Raw genomic sequence first — 15049 nt, forward strand, 5'->3', positions numbered from 1 at the left:
CCCTCTTTCTACCTCATTCTCACACCGCGAATCCTCCTCACAAATTTTCCGATTCGCACAGATTGTGCGGCTCCTTATTCAATTACTAACCGTGCGGCACCATCACCTATAACTATCCCATGGCTGCCAAAAAAAGACAGAGAATCATCCTCGTATGCGACAACTGCCACCACCGTAAGATCAAGTGTGATCGTAAGCTCCCGTGTGATAGCTGTAAAGCTCGGGGCATCTCTGCCTTGTGCCGGTACTCAGATCTTGAAAAGGAGCTTGTCAAACAGGGAAAATCCACCCACGAAGTGAAAAGCTCCGACGAACCCGCCTCCGAGCTCACGGTGTTACGGCACCGGGTCAAGGAGCTCGAGGCAATGATCGGAGTGGCCCTGCTCTCCAATTCAAACAGCTCCTTCAATACTCCCAGTGACTTCCAATCATCTCCATCCACCACAGAATACTCAGATACAAACGAAACCACCGACTTCTTCATGATCCCGTTCGAAAACGGCTCGTGTGTACGGGTTAACCAGTCGTGTATCATCAGTTTCCCCATCTCCTTTCTCTCCATACTACGAAAAGACGCTGCCTACCTTTCGTTTTGGCACTACAACCGAAATCCCAGCCAGCAGGATAAATTCTTGAAGCACCAGGTCGAAGGAATGGGCCAGTTGCTCGACCATCGGAACGAAGAACTCACCCAGACGGTTGACTCCCGGGCTCAGGAGTATTTTGGAGCTTCGTATATTCCCAAGTACGTCAAAAACAGCACGATCTCACTAGATGTGAAAATCGCCATCAACTTGTACATGGGCCAGTTTGGCCCCTTGATGTTCTATGATAACTATATTCCTCCTAACAGCTCGATTTACGTCAAGGCAACTCATATTCTTCCTCCAAAACCCATAATCTTGGAGTACTTGACGGTTTGGTTTGAGAAAATGGAGCCTTACTTCCCCATATTCGAGAAGATTGCGTTCACCGCCGTCATCTCCCGCTTGGTGTCTGACCGGGACAATGGTGACGTGCGGGTAAAGTTGTCCATTGAAAAGAAGCCGGACTTGGCCAACTTGGCGTCTCTTCTCTTCATCTTGAGACTCACTTACCTGTACGTTATGGTTGCCAATAACACCACCAACAGATACAAGAACCTCGAGAAATTCCCGGTGTACATTGATGCGGTACATATTGCCAAAGAGTGCTTGAAGGAGTTCAATATGTCGTTGAGGCCTAGTTTTGAAGCTCTCCAGGCGTATTCCGTGGCTAAGGTGTATAAGAGTTATTCGCACGACGAAGGAGATGGTATAAGAGAAACAGACATGTACGTACGGACCTTGCTTTATGCAGCCTCGTCGTGTGGCTTGAACCGTGATCCCGACATCTACCATCATGAAGACTTGACATGGATCGAGAGAAACCACCGGCGTAAGTTTTGGTTTTTTTTGCTCAGTCAGGAGTTCTTTGAGCTGGCTCTCTACGGAAGGAGGCTCTTTGAGTTGGACTATGCAGATGTGAAGCTCGAGGAAACAAACACACCGGGTGATGACTTCATCTACCATACTTTCTTGAAGATTTTACCCATGAGAGGGCTTATGGTCAAGTTGATGAAGATGTTGATGAACATCAACGTGCCCACGAATGTCACTTTGTTTATCGACTTGTCCGAACAGCTTGCGGCTCTTGTTGACAATGCCTACGGCGACCTCAGCACCCAGTTCCACAACCAGGTGAACATGTTTGATAATCCAAAGAGCACCTGGGACACCTACCACTTGTTTGCCATGAAGCTTCTCATGATGAAGTTGAACTACTGTCTCTACATCATCTTTGAGAAAAAGGGCGATATTTCCCAGCTGTTCAAGTTCTACAAGCGACTTCTGATCATCACCTTTATTGAAAACACCCCGTTGATCTCAGTGGCTTTTGATAACGACAACAGGGTTGACCCCATGTTCTCTATCATCCTTGGCTCGCTGTTTCTTCGTCTCTGTTTCATCTATATTTTGAACTGTGCCACTTTCACCATCCACGTTAACCACACCATCAGGCTCTACGCGGGCACCGAAGACAAACCCAAGCACCTTTTCGAATTGGTCAAAAACGTTCAGTATTTGTGGTGCTACATCTGTACCTACACCGGGTGCCTCTCCCGAAGAACTTTCACCGCCTGGAGAGCCATGAAGGCCTCTCTCTACGGAATGATCGAAACTGGCAGTTACCAGACGTTCGAGGATATCTGCTTGGGCAGAAAGGCCAGCTGGTCGTTCACATCGGCGCAAATGCATGAGCTCTGTGAGATTCTCGAGGAGACTGTTGCGGTGGTGGCTGCTAAACCTTCGATGGTTCCGTTTGAGCTCTCAACACAGCTCTTGTGGCTTAACGTGGTGCCGTTTGACAACTCCAAGAGTGTCGAAGAAAACATGGATATACAGCGGCTCCATGTCAACCAGATTGACAATACCTGGAACAACTGTGTGGCGTCGATGAAGGAGACAATTCCTGCCAGCTTCAAGAACGACGAGACATTGCAGACCACACAAATTGACAATTTGCTAAACACCGACGTGATGGACCCCAGTATCGGCATTATGAGTGGTGTCGAGAATATGTTCTCTTTGGACGACTTGTTTGTCAACGATACTTTTTTCAGACTTTAATATTGTTCGTCTTTTGCAGCTAATTTATTTATGACCTTTTGCAACAATCGCGCGCCCTCTCCTCTTGAACTAATTGTTACAAGTCCCTTATCATACACTAGATGACCACAAAAAAAAGACTGAGACTCGTGCTTGTGTGCGACGGTTGCCACGGTAGAAAGATCAAGTGTGACAGGCAGGTACCATGTAATAGCTGTAAAGCCCGCGGAATCGGAGAGTTGTGTCGCTACTCTGCAATCCAGACTGAGTTGGCCAAGCAGGGAAAAGTCGTCACAACAGATCCAACTGTGCTGGAGGTGGCCAAGTTGAGCAACAGGATCGAGGAGCTAGAAGCGATGGTTCTGGTTCTCGCAAGTCCTGGATCGAGCCTGCACTCACCTTCAGTGAAAAGTCTAAGTTATGGGGAGCCACCATCGCCTTCTGTGGATGATGACTACACAATCCCTAACTTCTTCTTTCCCTCTACGGACGACTCGATTATGCGAAAGAGTGCCATGTATATGGGAAATCACCTTTCGTTTTTTATGGTACTCGCTAAAGATAATGCCCATAATGCCTTCTGGTATACCAATGGTGAAAAGTTTCACAAGAAAAAAATAGCTTTGTGCAAATTGGAAGGAGTAGGACAGCTCTTGGATAAGGATCCTGAGCACTACAAGACAGTGGAAAAAAAATGCCTGGTGTATTTCGGCGACAGCTATATTCCTAACAATGCCAAACCTTCGTTTGAAGTGAAAAAGGCCATAAATGCTTACCAAAGCCAGTTTGGCCGTGTGATGTTTTTTGATAACTATATCTCCGATTGCTCATTATACTTGAAAGCTTCGTACATTTTGCCATCCAGGGAGATTATATTTCGGTATATGGAGGTGTGGTTTCAGCGTTTGGGCCCATACTTTCCCATCGTCGAGCAAGTTGGATTTTCTAAAGCGGTTGGAAGGATTATCCTTGAAAGAGATAATAATAGCCCTGGGGTCCGATTGAATATTGAGGTAAAATCTGACTTGGCGGTTTTGAGTTGTCTCTTATACTTGTTGAGACTAACCTATTTGTATATGGTGTCCATTGGTCAAAAATCCACAAACATGGATCTCGCTGCATTCCCCATTTATGTGGATGTCATTTCCATAGCCAGAGAATGTTTGAAGGAGATTCCATTGCTGCAGGTACCTATAATAGAAGTTCTTGAAGCCCATACTTTTGCAAAGGTCCATAAAGAGTTTTCCCATGATGAAGGTGATGGGGTAAGAGAAGGTGACACCTATGTACGAATCCTTATTCCCTATGCAATTGCTTGTGGTTTGCACAGGGATCCGGGGGTGGAGACACCGTGGATGGACCAGAATCGAAGAAGAAAATTGTGGTTTTTTCTTGTTTCTCTAGAACTCTATGAAGTGGCTGTTTTTGGGCGTGAAATGACTTCCTTGACTTGTTCCAATGTGAATCTAGAAAAAGTCAACATTCCTGGAGACGATGGTTTCTACCATGCCTTTTCAAGGTCACTTTCACTAAGAGCCATACTTCAAAAGTTGACAGCTCTTGCTTCAGACTTGACTAAAGGTACTGGTGTAGACCAGTTTGCAAACTTGACGAGCCAATTTGAATCTGTCATTGAATCGAGCTATGGACCATTCGTTTCCCGAGTCCTTCGTCAAGTTGAAATTCAAAACGACCCTAAAAGTGTATTGGAATTATATCACCTTTTCTCATTCAAAATCTGTTGTTTGAGGTTGAACTATGCCCTCTACCTCGTCTATGAAAAGAAGGGTGATGTACAGCTTCTGTACAAGTACTATAGTCGGGTAATGGAAATTTTCTTTGGAGAATTTTTTCCCCTGTTGGCAATTATCTTTGAAAACAAGGATCATATTGATCCAATGCTCTTCATGTTCACCAGAACCATATTTACCAGACTATTTATAGTCTTTCTTTTGTTCAGTGTTACCGCAATCATTCATATGAATCATACTATCAGGTACCAGGTGGATAAGGAGGGGGTGGAACCTCCAAAGTTTTATTACGATATCACCTCCAACATCCGTCGTTTATGGAGCTACGCTTGTAGCTTTTGTGGGTTTTATGCAAATAGGTTCTTCACTTACTGGACTATTGTGAAAATGTTGATGTTAAGCATGGAGACCGTAGACATGTATTTGACGTTTCCTAGTCAATGTGAAGGTTATAGTGCTCGTTGGATGTTCACTGTGCCTCAAATGCAACATTTGGCTGAAACTATTGAAAACGCTACCGTCTCATGTAAACCTAAGTCTTGGCCAGCTCAGAAGGGTGCTAACTTCGAGTGGTTACAACTTATTCCATATGATGATCGGAAATCTCTTCAAGAGAATCTTGAAACCCAAAGGCTCCATATCAACCAAATTGATGCTACTTGGAATGTATTTGGCAATGCGATCCAAGACCCAATCCCAGACACCTTTAAAAATACTGATGCTTATTCAGACTCCCAAGTATCCTCTCTAATGGATCCTGATATGAACAGTTTGGATTTCTTCGGAGTTGGATTTCCTCTGAGCCTTAAAGAATTCGTGATGAGTGAGGACTACTTCCGTGTGTAACCTTCTGAAAGTTACTAATTATTGTACATACCTTATTTAATATATGCACTAGTCTATGTGAAGTAATCATCTTGTGCTAATTCCATTATGTGATTGTCAAGATATTTTGCGTTGATACTATAATCCGCCATCAGTGAGCTGAAAACATCATAGAATCGTGAATAAATGTCAGACGAAAACTGATCATAGTCAGCCTCATCGAATACTGTTGTATACTTACGGTAGAGATCCATGTTGTAGCTGTCGACGCTGGGGGCTTCCCTTGGCAGGTCAGGGATAGAATCCTGTAACGTGTATGAAGAAAACTTCAAATGCTTAGAGTACATCTCTCTGTCAGAGTCGCTGACCGTAGTTAAGCTTGAGTCTGAGCTTCCGTCTCCGGCATGATCATTATTTCGGGTATTGGGTGCAGAGGAAGAAAATTTGTATTCATCCTTTTTTGGATATCCATTCACTCTGGAGTAACCCAATTTTTCCATTCCTGAAGTAAGCAAGTTCTTGATCTTATTGGTATTGGTGATGTTGAGATAGTTGTAGCTCGAATTTGCATCTAGTTTTGACATCTTTGTTTCCGACCCCACTGACTCGGAGTCCAGATCACTATCTTCATACTGTTCACTCTTCTTGGGAAATTCGTTGAGCAGTGGCTTGGATTTGACAGGACTCGAAGGTTCATACCCGTTGTCTTCTCGTTTGATTAATTGTTTTCGTGACTCAAATGGGGAATAATCGAAGTTCTTCTTATTCGACACATTAGATGGAAAGTATCTCAAGTTTGAGTTCATATTGAACATGAATAAGTCAGTGAAACTCTGGTACTTCCTTGGTACGTAGCACTCATTGAACCAATTATCGTTGAATTCGGGATATGGCTTCAACCTTTCAAATATGAAGGGAGTAAACTGTTCTAAGATTCTGGATGTGGGGATATCCTTTGTGAGATCATACCTTTCCTTTGAAAGGTAATGACTGTTATACCAATGAATATAACTTATCTTTCTTCTCACATCAGTGTTGGACATATTGTTGTGCAAGTAAAAATCATTTTGCAATTCCCACAATTTGGGTTTCTTAGGATCGTAGATATAGTTACCTAGAAAGAGATTTATGGCTTCCTGCCTAATCAGATCCATAAACGAATTTGAGTAGATTCTCTTGACACTGTTCAACATATCTCTTGTATGAGAAGACCACTGGTTTATTCTTCTATAGGAATCCATGGTGTTAACTAAATTAGAGCCACCATATTGAATAGCAATTGTATCACCATGATCATGAAATATTTCTGTCAAGATGTTAATCAAATCCGAGTCATACGCTAACGAAGTTGGCTCAGAGATCAACCCCAAACTGGCCAACTGATGAGACAATACTTCTTTACAGATAATAAATTGAGCAGCGTTTGTTCGATCCAAGCAATCAATGCAATTGGTCCGAATTATCCCATTCTGAAGCTTGGTGCCTTCAAGGTCTATACCGTTATGGAAGAAGCCAATTTGTAATATTGACTTCTCTGCTATAGTTTGCAATGGACCAATAACGTCAAGGTTCTTCTTTGAATGTTTGGACATGTCGAAGGAGTTGAACTGTAGTTTATGCTCTTCTGGGAGTGATTGGTTTAAGTAGTTGATGCAATCGATAAAGTACTTGTTCAACTTCAGCTCTCTTGGAGTTTTCTCCTTGGTTTTGATCAAGTTTAAGATTATGACAGGCAGGCCGTACCTCTCGAATAAGTTATTGAAATGGAGGGCCGAACTCAGGTGAAATGGATCAGATAAATTAATCTCAATTGGTGGTTTTGGCAACCTATTCAAGTCTTGGGTCCAATATAATGGAATGGATCCACGATGCTGGACAAAACTTGTAAATCGTGGGTTATTATAGAACCCATATTTAGGATCATGGAAGGAGGAAATTAGCATATCCGTGACGATCTGTTCAGTTTCAATTTCGTTGGCAACATTTCCTTCGTGGTTAACACCTCTTTTCAAAAACCTGGCTCCTGCAAAGTGTTGGGACCGCCGAGCAATGATGGTAATATAAATTTTCTTTCCATATATCGACACATTTGCCTGGTCAATGAACCCATGTATTATTGGCTGAAACCATTCGTAAGTGGCTACGTCTTCATTCTGTTGAATAGGACTTAAAAGCATCTTATTCCACACAAACCGATCATTCTTTTGAAAACTGTCAAACTCATTTACAAACAGCAGCTTATTATGAGGTATTTCTCCTTTGGCCCTCTGATAATAGCTTGCCAATTTTTTGTTCCGGACAAAGTTGGTCTGCAATGTGTTGGTTATATCATACGAATAAGAAAAGTAAAATGTCTTACCAAGGTCAAGATACTTGAATATGGACAAAAGCTTCTCCTCGTCAGTATACTTATTAGGTCTCCTGTAATTGAGATCTAAAGGTACCGATTTTGTCTCGTCAATATGGTAGATGAAATGTCCCCCAATAACCGCTACTTGGCTGCACTTAGTGATGAGAGAAAGGTAGTACCCTTTGGTAAACTTAATTAACCCCAAAAGCCCATATCCCTGGGCAATCTTGTGGATACCACCTTCGATGGTCTCGTTCAACCCGTTGATGAGATCTACCATGTCTTTACGAGTGTAGAAATAACTCTTGTCTTCAATGATGGTCAAGTTGGTATCGTCATTGGGGTCCTTATTTATCTCCAAGATTCTGAACAAGCTTTCTTTAGCATTGGACCCAACGATATACATCGTCGCCAATGAGTTGTAGATGGTGAATCTCTGAAGAATAATACGTCTGTTGTTGAACTCAGGAATCGAATCTGAAGTGTCGCTCCCGTCGCCTTCAGAATCCGAGAAACCATTTTCACTACCTTCGTCACTCTCTGTTGGTTCCTGAGCCTCTGAAGATTGTGGTTCTGGTTCTTCTTCAAGCTCTTTATGTGGTTCCTCCTTGTCACTATCATTAACCGATCTCTTAGGTTCTTTGGTGACACCGCTGGTGTAGTTTTGCACTTCACTATCATCATAGGCATGAGACTCGTAAACTGTCATCAATGGCTTTCGAATGCTTGACTGTGACAGCCTGAGAACATCCTTCCCGCTCATTGCAATGTTTACTACAAATCGATAAGATCAAGTCGCGCCTAAATTTTGTCGATGTTGCTGCAAATACACTATACAGATGCTAGAGCTCACTCAAAGTAGGAATTTTCCACTTGAGCCCATGTAGGTCATAAATACAGGCCCGGTTTGTATCAGGGGCTACGAGCGAAAAGGTCAGTTGGGAATGAGAGTAGGAATCATAGGTGTTGGTTGAGTTAAAGTTCTGGTTCTCACCTTTTTTCCAGTCGAGCTCAAAGTCCCCATATCGATTTACGAACTGACGTCTTTGATAAATAGTGTTGAACTTGAAGTACCGGCGGATGAACGCTTTGTTGAAGTAGAAGTCGGCATATCGCATCAACTGCTTGTCACTGATGGCCTTGGGATCCTTCAAATCGGTGAGAGAATCAACCTGGCCAGCCTTTCGGTTGTGCAATGAGTCAGTAACAAACTTATCGTCATAAGAATCCAAAATTTCAAAAGGGTCACCAGTACCGTAGTCTTTTAATGCTATTTGGTAGCTGAGATTATCCAGGTTCCCGTTTTGGATATAGTTCAAAGCTTTATAGAAGTTTTTGAGGGGAATATTGATAAAGTATCGGTAGTCGGTTTCTCTCACTGTATAGTACAACAAATCAAATTGGTTGAAAAGTACCGTTGGTTGGGCAAGATCAATAAAGAAGATCCGAAATCCTGACTTCAAGTATAGCCCAATTTCTTCCATGGTAAGTTCGACTTTATAGAGTTTGGGATGATGTGACTTGTTGAAACTATCGTGGTTTGTTCGAGATGAAGGAATTGAAAACTCCCCCAATCGCAAGAGACAAAACTGTTTTTTAGGTAAAATATCATTGATGTTGGTGGGAGGATAGAACGTTTCGGTGACAATATCCCCCCGGTCGTTCTCGTATCGGATTTCAAACTTGGTGGTTCCTAAGCCATTTCCGTGTTTCACCACTAATCCGATATTCAAATTGTAGTCTCCAGGAGCCAACCACATTGTTTTAGTGTATGACAATAAATATGTGCGGTTGATCTCCACAAAGTGGTTGTAGATGTAGTTGGTTGGTTCATCGATCTTATAGTCTCCGTACTCGGCAAAGAGTCGTTTATTTCTGAGAATCGAATAAACGTATCTCCACGAATCCTTGATGTAAATTGTATTTAGCGGATTCTCTTCGTCCACATAAAATGGAAGGCTCAATCGGGAGGAAATTACAGACCGGGATTCTCGCCGAAACAGGTCTAATGTCTTAATGTACGTTCGAAGCCATGGAAGCACTTTGATGAGCACTGGAACGATATCCTCTCCAAAGGTAGAGATGATTCTTTCGTAGAACAAGTCGTTATAAAGAATGTAGAAATGAGAGTTGACCATTTTCAAGGAGCTAGATGGCTCAAGCTTCAAGAGCCGGACTTGTATCTCTGTCGGCAACTTCTCTAACATCTGGCTGGTGGTTTCATTAAGTTAACAACTGTGTGTTGCTGTTTGTCAGAAATCCTATGATCGCATTTGGTGCGCAGGTTCTGGAGATAAGGAAGTTGAAAGTAAATGTTCGTAGAACATTGAATGTTTCATGTATCGGGGTTTAAGGGTGCTTGAGAGGTTTAATAGTAGAGTATTCGGTGTGATAAGTTATTTAGGCGTTTTTTTTGACAAAGAATAGCTCTTAAATACTATTGTTGTGTGCTTAGCAGAAGTTTATGGGTGGTGATTACATCAAATTGAGGTGATTCAAACCCAAATTTGACCTTCAAGTAGCCTCAACTATTCTCCATCTGAAGATACAACTTTCATCTAATTCTAAACCAGAAACCTCCTACTGCTTTCTACCCCATATTTAGAGTTTGCAGCCAAACGCACTAGACCTGAAAAAATATTTTCATGAGCACACCCCAAAACAATCTCGAGTATATCCTGCTCAATTTCCTCTCACAAACAACCCCAGCGGACAGGTTGACCATTTAGGGCCCTCCTTGTCATTGTCCCAGGCATTGGCTCCCTTACCTCGAGAACTTGTCTCCTAGTGCCCATATTTGCTGAATCGAAGCTTCTCGAATTCGCTCACCAGTGCGCACATAAAATCGACGTCGCGACAAATTAATCCTTCTACTTTTTTATTTAACATGTCTGCTCTTACTCCAACTGTTAGGTGGGCTCAAAGATCCAACGCCAGTGATGAAACCAAGAACATTGTGTTCTTGACGATCGAAGTGTTTGATGTCAAGAACGTTCAGGTGGATTTGACCTCCACCACCTTGACCTTTTCTGCTGACTCTCAAAACTCGGACAACAAGTACGAATGGAAGGTGGAATTCTTCGACGAGATCGATACGGAAAACTCCAAGAAGAACTTAGGAGCGGGAAGTCACGTGTCGTTGTTGTTGAGAAAGGCAAAGAAGCAAGAAGAGTACTGGCCTAGATTGACCAAAGAAAAGGTCAAGTACAGAAACATCAAGACTGATTTTGACAAATGGGTGGAAGAAGACGAACAAGACGAAAAGGAAGAAGAACCTGATCTTGGAATGGGTGGAATGCCTGGTGCTGGTGGTATGGGTGGAGCTGGTGGAGCCGGTGGCATGCCTGATTTGGCTTCCATGATGCAAGGTATGGGAGGTGGCGCTGGTGGAGCCGGTGGCATGCCTGATTTGGCTTCCATGATGCAAGGAATGGGAGGTGGTGCTGGTGGTGCTGGTGGAATGCCTGACTTGGCTTCCATGATGCAAGGAATGGGAGGTGGTGCTGGTGGAGACTTTGACATCAGCAAATTGGCCAGTCAGTTGGGTGGTGCTGGAGGCATTCCTGACTTGGGTGAAGAAGGTGAAGAAGGTGAAGAAGGTGAACAAGTCGAAGAGATCGCAGAGCAAAAGTGATATCGCTAGGTGCCATGTTAGATATTCCATTTCAATGCCCATGTAAATATTAGGCTAAATAGTTAAGTTTCAATGAACGCCCATTTTTGCACTATCATTCTAACTGGAACTGTGTTGTCGTGTTGAGTTTCGTAAATCGCCAAGTCGTTGGTTTGGCTCGCAAAATTGACCATCCACAGGTCAAGATGGTTTCTCGAATCACCAAAGATTACGCTGATGCCTGTTTGCTCTAATCTCTTCATCAAGTAGAAAAGGAAGTTTAAGGTACTTGCACAATCCACAAACGTGTCAAGAACCCCATATATAACCACGAGACTCAAGGTGTCATGTGACACGTATTGTCGTACCAAGTGTGTCAAGTCAGAAGTTTGGCTCACCAAGTTCACCTCGATTCTGTCGATGGTGCCAATTACCCCAGGCGAAAACGATTGGTTCATGAGAACATTATCGTACAATTCCGGATCAAACACCACAATCTGGCCCGTTTTTTTGGATTCTGCTTCCAACTGATGGAGAGAATCTAACACCACATCTTTGAAGGTTTTGCCGGCATAATAGCACAACATCAACTAAACTACTGACAACAAGATCGAAATGGATATGCGCACTAATAATTTCCTCAGTAAAAAAACCGGTGAAAAATTTTTGAATAAACCTAACAAAAGCTCCAAGAGATGCTTAAAGTAATAAGATCGTCTGGGAGAAGCCACATAGGGATGGCCATAGCTGTCAGGCCGTATAGTGCTAGCACTGGCACTAGCAGCGAGTCAGGTGCCGAAACAACCGAGCTCTCGCAAAGACAGTTGAGAGAAAGAGCTTTGGCAGAAGCTTTGGCCAGAGACGAAGAAGCCCAGGCAAAGGCCAAGTTACTTGTGGACATGAAGTACCAGTCCAAGGACTTGATCGCCAGACTCAACAAAACCCCTGCCCACTTGATCAAAGACCGGGTATCCAAACTCCAGTCTGATTTGACCTCTATCGACGCAGAAAAGGTCGAGATGTTGGATAAACAGTTGGAAGAGTTCATGCTCGAGAACTTGAAGTTACCAGCCGAGGAAATCACCAACAGACCGTGGGCAGACTTGTCAACCGACAGAAAGTTCATTGATCCTAGTAATAACAAGTCTGATTCTGGTACCAACACTTTCAAATCCACTGCGTCCAACTCGATTTTAAACCAATACCCATATTTGAAACCCACCCCTGACCATCACGAGTATTCAACCCAGGAGTTATACTTGCGCTACTTGAATCATTCCCGGCATTCTGGGAACTTGGGATCCAAATTGACCGATGTCTACCAGCCGAAAAATGAGGTGAACAGACCTAAATCCATAAGTGACATGACCATTTCCACTTTGATGGCTGCTGGCTGCCACTTGGGTCACTCCAAGGCCATGTGGAGGCCATCCACGCAGCCTTTCATCTACGGAGAGTACGATGGAATACATTTAATTGACTTGAATCACACGTTGGTGGCATTGAAGAGAGCAGTCAAGGTGGTAAAAGGTGTTGCAAACAAGGGAGGTATGATTCTTTATGTTGGCACCACAAAGAACTGGGAACAGCAAAGAGCCTTGGAAGCGGCTGCCACCAGAAGCAACGGTTACTACATCTCGAGAAAGTGGATTCCGGGAACCATCACCAACTTTACCCAGGTCACTAAACACCAGGGTGAAAGCAGACTTGTAATTGACATGATGGACCAGCCTTCCACCGGCAGTTTGGACGGCAGCTCGCCCGATGACTTGATCAAGCCTGATTTGATTGTCATCATGAATCCGGTGGAAAACAGAAACTGTATAAATGAGTGCATTAAGCTGAGAATCCCAACCATTGGGTTGTGTGACACCAACATGGAGCCTTCTTTGTTGACGTACCCGATTCCATCCAACGATGACTCCATGAGAGTGTCGTCGATGATGTTGGGAGTCTTGTCTAGAGCTGCGCAAGAAGGCATTCAAGAGAGAAGAGAATCCGTGCACCAATACCGGAGCCAAAAAAACTCCGCTCAAAGTACATAGTTCATAAACTTGTATATAGGATATGCTTATTGGCTATCGAGAATGGACATACGAACGTTATTATTTATGGCTCTATTCAATAGGTTTGACTTTCAATCCCCTCTGGTGCACTTCTAGAAGAAACCTTTGTTTATGGATAGACTGTTGACGTAGATACTCTTTAACTTGGGGGTTGTGTTCGTCGTACTCCCAGGAGTCAAAGGTCTCTGCATCCACCTCCAACTCGCCCAAATGGATGTGGTGTGGGTCTGATTCAATCAACCTTTGCCCCATCTCCTGTTCATGTTGGAGAATAAACTGCCGGATATATTGGGAATCATATCCACCATCGTACAGCTCCCGGTGATACTTCAACAACTCTACAGATGTGATGTGAACGTACATCGACCTTTGGATACAATCGGGTATACAGATGAAATGTTAACAATTAGTAATTAAGTGAAAAAATATTAAAGGGGTTTAGATTAACGCGCAGCCATGCTGCTTGGATGTTGCAAAAAGAGAATAATCTTTCTCAATTACTGGTTCTTCTTTTCCAGTCTATCTTCTTCGTCATCAGCTTCGTCGTCAGCCTCGTCTTCGTCGTCACTTCTCTCGTCCTTGGCTTCTCCTACGTTAATGTATCTGTACAAAATACGAAGAATCAAAAACAACCAGTAGATATTAACCAACTGCAAAGCTGCAATCAAGAAAAATACAATGGGCTGCGAGATCCAACACTTGTACTGCTGGGTTTCCCAGTTCAACTCCCACTGACCAACGGTTCTAAATTCGGTCAACACCGACCACAAAACCTTCAAGTTGATGTAGTGCCTAAGGTAAATCCACACAAACACGAAAAACACAAAGAATGCTTCTCCTCCAGGAGCATTCAAGTAGTTAAGAGTCTTAGACATCCCCAAAAAGAAATCGGAGATATCCATACAAACAAATATCGTGAGACCCATCCACGTGAAGTGGAATCTGTAGGAGTTCCAGATCAAGGCAATAGTAATAATGTGATGAAACACAAACTCAACAAAATCAGATCTACGAGCCTCCAATCCCAATACCAAAATCACCGACTGTTGGACCCAAAAGGCAGCTTGGCCCAAGTAAAAGATCTTGAACCAAAAGTCGTGGGTCTTGTGAGGGTAGGTTTCGTATAATGGCGTGGTTTGAAACCATCTCAACGGCAACTTGGACATGATCCACAATCCAAAGCATCCAGCGGCTCCAAAGTAGATGATGGCATACGTCTGTTCCATAAATCTCTTTACTCTGGATTCTTTGGTGATCTTGAAATAGTGGGCCAATGGTCTTAAGATCATACACATGCAAAACTCTCTGAAAAACGTAAAGAAAATTGCATAGTAGAACACAAAATAGAAGTCGTACTTTCCTTTGCCATACTGGTCAGTGCCAGGAATCTTGTAAGAAGGCAAAATACAAACCTCCAAAAACTGGTGGATCTGGCCTTCAGGGTTTGAGATGAGGTAAATAAACACAGATAGCACCAACACAATCAATGGTTGGATCCAGGTTTGTCTGTAGGTCAATTCCCGGTATGATAAATAAAACTTCCTCAAGAGCTGGGAGTCGGTGGTGGTTTTTTCAGATAACTGGGCCATCCTGTCGGAAGACTTTCTTCTTTGAGCCTTACTGGTCTTCATGGTGGAGAGAGCAGGAGAAGTGTCACCAAGGTCGATGTTTCCAATGGAAGAGCCTCTACGGCGATGTACCTGGTTCGAGTTGGGTGGAGCCAAATTAGACGAAGTCATTAGTTAGCGGTGGAAAAATTTCAAGAATAGGCTCGGTTTTGTTGGTTTATATATTTCTCGACCATTACATTGTTTTTC

General features: G+C 43.2%; 9 protein-coding genes across 9 annotated transcripts; 4 read left to right on the forward strand and 5 right to left on the reverse strand. All coding sequences in view use genetic code 12, as the record gives it.

The window, feature by feature from the left end:
* Positions 1–119: 119 nt before the first annotated feature.
* Positions 120–2648, forward strand: PSN45_002501 (uncharacterized protein; the record flags this gene model as incomplete). The annotated part of the gene is made up of 1 exon (XM_006684969.2): positions 120–2648. One exon carries the CDS (start codon positions 120–122, stop codon positions 2646–2648), a length of 2529 nt encoding a protein of 842 aa, XP_006685032.1.
* Positions 2649–3172: 524 nt separating this feature from the next.
* Positions 3173–5224, forward strand: PSN45_002502 (uncharacterized protein; the record flags this gene model as incomplete). Its single annotated transcript, XM_066157884.1, has 2 exons — positions 3173–4431; positions 4624–5224. 2 exons carry the CDS (start codon positions 3173–3175, stop codon positions 5222–5224), a joined length of 1860 nt encoding a protein of 619 aa, XP_066013981.1.
* A 53-nt stretch (positions 5225–5277) lies between these two features.
* FIG4 (phosphatidylinositol-3,5-bisphosphate 5-phosphatase) lies at positions 5278–8316 on the reverse strand (the record flags this gene model as incomplete). The annotated part of the gene is made up of 1 exon (XM_006684967.2): positions 5278–8316. The coding sequence occupies one exon, from the start codon at positions 8314–8316 to the stop codon at positions 5278–5280; it is 3039 nt and encodes a 1012-aa protein (XP_006685030.2).
* Positions 8317–8395: 79 nt separating this feature from the next.
* On the reverse strand, positions 8396–9760 carry PSN45_002504 (uncharacterized protein; the record flags this gene model as incomplete). The annotated part of the gene is made up of 1 exon (XM_006684965.2): positions 8396–9760. One exon carries the CDS (start codon positions 9758–9760, stop codon positions 8396–8398), a length of 1365 nt encoding a protein of 454 aa, XP_006685028.2.
* A 680-nt stretch (positions 9761–10440) lies between these two features.
* On the forward strand, positions 10441–11187 carry wos2 (p23 chaperone protein wos2; the record flags this gene model as incomplete). The annotated part of the gene is made up of 1 exon (XM_006685134.2): positions 10441–11187. One exon carries the CDS (start codon positions 10441–10443, stop codon positions 11185–11187), a length of 747 nt encoding a protein of 248 aa, XP_006685197.1.
* Positions 11188–11249: 62 nt separating this feature from the next.
* PSN45_002506 (uncharacterized protein) lies at positions 11250–11753 on the reverse strand (the record flags this gene model as incomplete). The annotated part of the gene is made up of 1 exon (XM_066157885.1): positions 11250–11753. The coding sequence occupies one exon, from the start codon at positions 11751–11753 to the stop codon at positions 11250–11252; it is 504 nt and encodes a 167-aa protein (XP_066013982.1).
* Positions 11754–11903: 150 nt separating this feature from the next.
* On the forward strand, positions 11904–13211 carry PSN45_002507 (mitochondrial 37S ribosomal protein uS2m; the record flags this gene model as incomplete). The annotated part of the gene is made up of 1 exon (XM_006685133.1): positions 11904–13211. The coding sequence occupies one exon, from the start codon at positions 11904–11906 to the stop codon at positions 13209–13211; it is 1308 nt and encodes a 435-aa protein (XP_006685196.1).
* Positions 13212–13283: 72 nt separating this feature from the next.
* Positions 13284–13595, reverse strand: PSN45_002508 (uncharacterized protein; the record flags this gene model as incomplete). The annotated part of the gene is made up of 1 exon (XM_066157886.1): positions 13284–13595. The coding sequence occupies one exon, from the start codon at positions 13593–13595 to the stop codon at positions 13284–13286; it is 312 nt and encodes a 103-aa protein (XP_066013983.1).
* Positions 13596–13729: 134 nt separating this feature from the next.
* Positions 13730–14971, reverse strand: LAG1 (sphingosine N-acyltransferase lag1; the record flags this gene model as incomplete). The annotated part of the gene is made up of 1 exon (XM_006685131.1): positions 13730–14971. One exon carries the CDS (start codon positions 14969–14971, stop codon positions 13730–13732), a length of 1242 nt encoding a protein of 413 aa, XP_006685194.1.
* Between the last annotated feature and the right edge of the window lie 78 nt (positions 14972–15049).

Source organism: Yamadazyma tenuis, chromosome 3 (genome assembly GCF_029203305.1).
Source record: "Yamadazyma tenuis chromosome 3, complete sequence".
Classification (NCBI taxonomy): Eukaryota; Fungi; Ascomycota; class Pichiomycetes; order Serinales; family Debaryomycetaceae; genus Yamadazyma; species Yamadazyma tenuis.